Raw genomic sequence first — 7,696 nt, 5'->3', positions numbered from 1 at the left:
ACATCATTTGCTACAATTTGTTTTGTTTTTTAAGCTTAATGCCAGCATGCATGTTTGACTTTATAATTAACGAGTTGTCGTCCATCCGCGCGTTGCAGCGGGACGTCAATTATGTATTTTGAGTTGCCGCACTTCATTTGCAAAGTTGCTCATCTTAGATCAAGATCACCTAGAATATATGGGATTATTGGTTACGCAAAACAGACTTGGTTGCGCGATTTCTCATTTAAGATAATGGTAAATACAATGAACGAAGGAATATAATTTAGTGAATGCATATTAATTATCTAGTCAACATTTCTCTATTGAATGTAATTTAGTGAGAAAATTCTCAATTGCATGTATTTTAGTGAGAAAAATATATACTGATATCACATGAAAAGTTGTTTAATGGGTAAGCAGAAAAAGAACAATCCTCAACCGTTCAGAAAATTTTCAACCAAACAGAGAACCAGTTCAAAACACATGTATAACAATTACATCTGTACAATACATGTATGTATGAACCGATCTACAAATACATATCAACAAAAAGGCATGGTATATTTACATACACAATTGGGGAACACTTCCAAATTGGAAAAAAAAAAAAAAAAACAGTTTAGATTCTAACATAATCTCGTAACATAAAAACCCCAAGATATCAACAAAAAAAAAAAACATAGATATATTATTAAAATGCATCAAAGAAAACATAAAAAGCTAGATTTATGTATGTTAACAATCTAAAGCATTTTATAGATAATTAAAATGCATCAAAGAAATCAAAAAAAAATTAAATTTATGAATCTATACTATATAATAAAAGAAACCTATTTTGGGACACTTGTCATTCTCTCATTTAATTGATTAAAAATATTAATAATAGTAATAATAATAATAATATTTAATCTAAATTAATACAAATTTTTATTATTAATAAAAGAAACCATTTAAAGGACACGTGTCATCATATTAGAATATCTTATGGATAACTATTTTAATTTAATCTATTTTTTAAATATGTATCTAAAAAAGCAATATTATTAAGTTTTGATATTAATCAACTTAAGATATTACGTAATATATCTTTTAACTTAATAATAGATTTAGATTTTAGATAAGATGTATGATAATATTAGTTTTAAATATGTATTTAAAAACACAATATTATTAATCTTTACAACAGTAAATTAATATAAAAGTTATAATAATTTATTTTTTCTTTATTTTAAAATTAACTATTTGATTCACCGATAAGGAATAATTTTATATAGATACAGAAAATAACAAAAGAATGGCATGTAGACATGCAACAATCGGCGCCGTAACTCCTTTTTTAATAGCAAATCCAATTCTATTGAAAACAAAACTTTGATTCCTCGACGTTGAAATTTGTTTTGCACAGCATTTTGCACTTTGTCTAGGGAACCCGACAACTTCAGGAGCAAGGGAACCAAAAGTATTAAAGGCAAGGGAAATAAAGAAATGTTGATCTTCAACACAAGCTTTTTCATGCTTAGAAACTTTCTTTGATTCTGCCTTCAACACAATCTTGCAAGCCGAAACAGTTTTCCTTTAGCCTAACCCAACAAGGGGGACATTCTGTAACCCTCCTACAAAATATTATTTAGTTTAATATCTTATGGATAATTATTATTTAGTTTAATATCTTATAATTAATTATAAATAATCTTCTACTAAATATTTATTTTATTTAATCTCTTCTACTTAACTATTAGTTTAAATTTAACATATATTTCTCATTTATAATATTATTTATTTGATTTTCTATATAATATGACAGACACCTACTTTTATTTGTAATATATACAAATTTGCTCTTAGTCTTTTCGATGATGTAATTATCTCTAATAAACTTTAAACTTTTACCATAGTATATATTTTGTTTTATCAATTAGTATACAACATTCAATTATTCAACCCGTGTAATACACGGGGTTATAACCTAGTATTAATATATAAAAACAGACCAATAATCTAAAGCATTTATATATAAAAACACGTTGAATTCTCGTTTTAACTTGAAGATAGTTCTAAAAAGAGGGTTTGGCATCTCACAATTATTAGAGAAAGTTTCTTTTGATTTATATTCAAGACTTCGTTTGCCGGAATTACTCCCCGGAAAAACAATTCACTGACCGGCCTTCGATTATTCTTCATCAAACTTGATCAATTCTGATCAAGGATAATGTCGTTGTTGTTTAATCAGTCGAGCAAGTCCTTCTGATTGATGATTTATATTCCTCTTGATTACCGATTCAAACACGAAAACAGGGGATGTTCCAACGTGTGAAATTTGAAGGTATTGATAAAAACCTAATTATGGATTTCTTTTCTACAAACATTATCATCACTCTCTCCCCTCGATCTCTTGATGTTATTAGGATTTTCAATTCAATTATAGATTTTATGTCTTCAAATTAGGTTTTGATGTCTTGATTCTTAACATTTTTTAGTAATCGGATCGAATGCTCAAGATTTTGAAACGAATAATCATTTACCCCACGACATCACTTACAGGATTTAGGGTTTTTCGACCAATTAAGATTATATAAACCAATCCTTTCAAATTAGTAATCACAGTAGGGAAGAAAAGACAAACGTGGAATAGGGCTTATGCTTGAAAGATTAAACAGTGTAAAAATATTACCTTACTGGCGAATTTCTTCCGTTTAACAAATGGATTGCGTGGTATTGTTGAGAACGGAATTTGGCGATTGGGTGATTTGCCTTCGGTTGAGGCGGTTATTGATTAATTGGCAAGGGCGTATTTAACTTTTTTTTTTTTAAATTTGGGAGGTGTGTGTCGTTTGAATGTAAAATGCGTCCATGGTGGTAATTGTATGCAGGTATAATGAAAAGGCATGGCATCCTAAGTTACTAATTGTATAAGAGTATAATATAATTTGCACAACAATTTCTACAATTTTTATTCTAAAATGCATATATGTATGGAATTATTTTGATAAATAATTTAAATAACTAACACATATGATATATAGTGGTATTACAACGTAATTTTTACTTTTGCCGCCAATTGATCGATGTTATGTTTTGTTTTTCAATTTTTGCTAGTTTAAGTTAATATATATAGTTGATTTTTTTTATAACTTTCAATATAAAATAGTTTGTAGAATTTTAAATAAGGTGTGACAATATATTTATTTTTATATATATTTTGATACAAACTTTAAAAAAAAAAGAGCAGTATTAGAATTCCATTGAATATCTAATACGACTCCGTTTTATATAAAATTTATACGGAAATTTAGATAGAAAATATATATCGCAATGCCATATTTGAATTTGATAAAGGTGCAAAGAATCTGGGTAGACTTAATTTAAACAAAATATTGAAGGCCCATAAAATAAGTTCGTATGACTAAATAAAGGTGCAAAGAATCTGGCTAGGCTTAATTTAAACAAGATATTGAAGGCCCATAAAATAAGTTCGTATGACTAAAGTACCCAGAGGGTTATGTTATTCCTACGCAGCTCTACCACCATACGTAGTATTCAGCGAGAGATATATCAATATGTATCAGACCTATGAAGGCCTTGTTGCGGTGCCTAATAAACTAGATATCTTCAAGAAATAGATATATCAGCGTTAAGCTTACATTCGTATAATCACACCGATCTATCCACATTGACACCAAGATGAGGATCCAAGTGTTGTTTTACTAAGAGCATGGTATTCAACCTACATGATGGCCTACCGATGTGTGTGGGTGAAAAAGTCACTGCCCAGGATTTCATTAACTTATATAATAATTTACAATGGATGAATCAAGGAAACAAATAACCGAAAATATTAAATACAATTACAACATTGACTAAAGAATATTGACTAGGATGATTTCTAGGAGAGATTTAAGTGATGATTGATATTATCTATTATCCCCCTGCAAGCGAAACGGCGGTGGACGAACCCGTAGCAAATCCCGAAAGTGCTCGAATTGAGGTCGAGGTAAGCTTTTGGTAAAGATGTCCGCTGGTTGAAGCTTGGTTGGAATGAAGCGAGTATGAAGCTTGCCTGACATGACTAATTCCCAAACAAAATGATAGTCCAAGTCAATGTGCTTGGCCCGTTTGTGAGAAACCGGATTTTGACTCATAAACAAGGCGCTGCGATTATCACAAAGGAGAGTGGGTCTTGTTGGCGGAAGCGCATGTAGTTCCGTAAGCAAGTGAGTAATCCAAACAATCTCTGCTGCAGTGTTGGCCATGGCACGATATTCGGACTCGCAACTGGATCTAGAAACGGTTGGTTGCTTCTTTGCACTCCACGAAACTAGATTTCCCCCTAGAAAAATGGAGTATCCATATGTAGACCTCCGTGTTTCAATGCACCGTGCCCAATCGGCATCGGAATAACCCAGAATGCTAGTGAACCGTGGACGTTGGAAGACGAGACCATGGGAAATGGTTCCTTTAACATACCGAAGTATGCGTTTCACCAGTTGGTAGTTTTGTTCGGTTGGAGCATGGAGAAATTGGCAGGCTTGGTTTACAGCATAAGAAAGGTCGGGGCAGGTGATTGTTAGGTATTGGAGAGCTCCCACAATGGGCCGATATAGAGTAGGATCAGAGAAGGGTTGACCATCGGATACGAAGGTGTCATTTGTGGAAAGAGGAGTTGAGACCGGTTTGGCATCAACAAGCCCGGCTCGAGTAAGAATGTCATTGGCGTATTTGGTTTGAGTGAGAAATAGGCCAGTGGGATTATGGACGACCTCGAGAACCAAGAAATAGCTTAGTTTCCCCAAGCCCTTGATAGCAAACTCCTTATGTAGACGACTGATAAAAGCGGTAAGTAGAGTGGACGTATTACCGGTAAGAATTAGATCATCGACATACACTAAGAGATACATAATGGAGTCACCTTGATGAAAAACAAAAAGCGATGGGTCCGCACGACTACATGTAAAGCCGTAAGAGATGAGAAAGGAACTAAGCCTTTGAAACCAAGCTCGCGGAGCTTGTTTAAGCCCGTAGAGAGCTTTGTTTAATTTGCAAACATGATTCGGGAATGATGGGTCAACGAAACCCGGTGGTTGTTCCATGTAAACGTTTCGGACAGTGAGCCATTAAGAAACGCATTGTTGACGTCTAGTTGATGAAGAGGCCAAGAGTTAATAACGGCTAATGATAGGACTATGCGAACCGTAGAGGCTTTGACTACCGGACTAAAGGTGTGGTTGAAATCAAGTCCCGGTATTTGTGTAAAGCCTTGGGCGACGAACCGGGCTTTGTGTCGATCAAGGGAGCCATCCGAACAATATTTTGTGCGAAAGACCCATTTCGACCCAACAACATTCGTCGAGTGAGGGCGGGGCACTAAGGTCCAGGTACGGGTACGTTGAAGGGCTTTGAGTTCGTCTTGCATTGCAAGCATCCAGTAAGGGTGTTTAGAGGCGCTTTTGAAACCCTTTGGATTGGACGAGGTGAGTAAGGTGGCATGAAGGCTGTGGTGCATAACATCGGCAAGATAAGCACAATATTTGGGGTTTGGTTTTTGTATGACGGCTTTGGAGCGGGTTAGCATTGGATGGGAAGATGGTTGTGGAGGGGCAACGGGTGAGGAGGGAACTGCCGAAGGAGGAGAGGCAGTCGGAGAGGTGGGTAAAGTTGTATCGGGTTCTGTGTGGGGATTGGAATTTGAAGGAGGAGTGTTAGGTGGAAGCGGAATATTAAGGGAGAAGGTGGAAGGAGAAGTGGGAGGCTGATTGGTTGAGGAGGGAACAGAAGGTGCATGAGGTGAATGTTGTGCATGGGGAGCATTGTTGCATAGGGAGCAAGGAGGGGTATTAGTGGTTGGTGGGATTGAGTTAGATGGATGAGAGGTAGTAGACTGTGGGATGGTGGTGGGGTCTTGATAGGTGGAGAGAAAAAGTTTGCCAAGATCCGTGGAGGAGGAGTCTTGAACATAAGGAAAAAAAGTTTCATCGAAGCGAGCATGGCGTGTCACATACATGCGTGAGGTTTGAGGATCAAAACACTTGTAACCTTTATATTGTGGTGCATATCCCAAAAAATGCAAGGGATGCTTCGAGGAGCTAGCTTGTGGGGAGCGTAGTCTCGAAGATAAGGATATACACAACATCCGAACACGCGAAAATTGTTGTAGAGAGGTGGTGTTGAGAAAAGAACCTCAAATGGAGATTTATGATTGAGAATTTTAGAGGGCAAACGATTAATAATATAAGTTGAAGTGGTGAAAGCGTCTACCCAATGAGTGACCGAAATGCGAGCATGAAATAACATTGCAAGACCCGTTTCCACAATATGGCGATGTTTTCTTTTGGCTCGTCCATTTTGAGGAGCGGTGTACGGGCACGAAAGGCGATGAAGAGTGCCATTTTCATCAAAAAAATTTCTCACATATTGATTTACAAATTCAGTGCCGCCATCGCTTTGAAAAATTTTTACTTTTCGTGAAAATTGCGTTTGAACAAACCGCAAAAAAGTTTGTAATGTGGAGTAAAATTCATTCTTTGTTTTTAGAGGATATAACCAAGAGAAACGAGAATGATCATCAATGAAAACAACATAATATCTATATCCATCAATACTAGTAATAGGCGAAGGGCCCCATAAGTCGCAATGCACAAGATCTAATGGATGTAGAGCACGTTTATCATTCAAGGCAAATGGTAATTTATGCGATTTTGCAAGTTCACAAGGAGAACAAACAGTTGGTTTAGGCAAAATAGAAGTGAAATTTAAACAACCATGTCTTTTTAAAACAGAAATAGTGTCAAAGGCAACATGCCCTAAACGATTGTGCCACAACTCAAAGGAGGCTTTATTTGACGAAACAAAAGCAACAAAGGCCAGGTTCTTTTCTCGAAGCACGTAGAGACCGTTTTCACACCGACCCTGGGCGAGAGGTTGGCTTGTGTTCCGGTCGTGAATAACAAAAAACGAGTTTGAGAAGAGAATATCAACAGGATAATCATTAGTTAACTTACTAATAGAAAGGAGATTTTTGGTGATGTTTGGAATAACCAAAACATCATTCAAAGACACATGATTGTTTATAGAAGTGTGACCCTTGTGAGAGATTGGTAATGATTTGCCATTACCAAAAACAATATCGGAGTTACCATTATACGGAGAAGAGGTATGAAGATTACCAGGGTTATCCGTCATGTGGGACGTAGCACCGGAGTCAGCAGTCCAATCTGGACCATCTGTTGTGACCTGACATTGAGCATGGAAGGCTTGAGCAATATCTTCATCACGGTTGGAAGTGACTGCAAAAGAAGAAAGCTTCGGACATTTGTTTGCATAATGTCCATTGGTCCGACAAAGTTGACAGTGGGGAGTTCTGCGAGGAGGGCGAGTAGAGGTGTTAGAGGTAGAACCACGGTTGTGAGGGGATGATTTAGATCTGTGAATAGGGCTCCCATTAGAACGAGAGTGAGACTGATTTGCCATAAAGGCGACTGGGGCCGGGTTTGGTGGGTGAAGAGTGCGAAGGAACTGCTCCTGGCTTTCAGCCTTGGTGAGGAGTTCCTGGAAGGAGAGAGGATCACAATTTGTTCGAATAGAAGTGGACCAGCTCTCGAAGGCTGACCCGAGACCACAAAGAAACCAATGGGTTTTATCGGTTTCAGGAACCGGCTGTCCGATCGCTGTTAACTGGTCACAAACGGCCTTGAATTTCCGGCCGAATTCAGCAACAGTG

The 7,696-nt window shown here is 36.7% G+C and overlaps 1 protein-coding gene across 1 annotated transcript; it reads right to left on the bottom strand.

Annotated features, from left to right (window-relative positions):
- Nucleotides 1-3,893: 3,893 nt before the first annotated feature.
- Nucleotides 3,894-5,069, bottom strand: LOC110867141 (uncharacterized mitochondrial protein AtMg00810-like). The gene has a single exon (XM_022116278.1). The coding sequence runs from the start codon at nt 5,067-5,069 to the stop codon at nt 3,894-3,896; it is 1,176 nt and encodes a 391-aa protein (XP_021971970.1).
- Between the last annotated feature and the right edge of the window lie 2,627 nt (nt 5,070-7,696).

Source organism: Helianthus annuus, chromosome 12 (genome assembly GCF_002127325.2).
Source record: "Helianthus annuus cultivar XRQ/B chromosome 12, HanXRQr2.0-SUNRISE, whole genome shotgun sequence".
Lineage (NCBI taxonomy): Eukaryota > Viridiplantae > Streptophyta > Magnoliopsida > Asterales > Asteraceae > Helianthus > Helianthus annuus.
This window is presented reverse-complemented; position numbering and strand designations above follow the sequence as displayed.

Bases quoted from the DNA above. Each gene is read 5' to 3' on its own strand.
- LOC110867141 (XM_022116278.1), bottom strand. From the start codon at position 5,069: ATGGAACAACCACCGGGTTTCGTTGACCCATCATTCCCGAATCATGTT.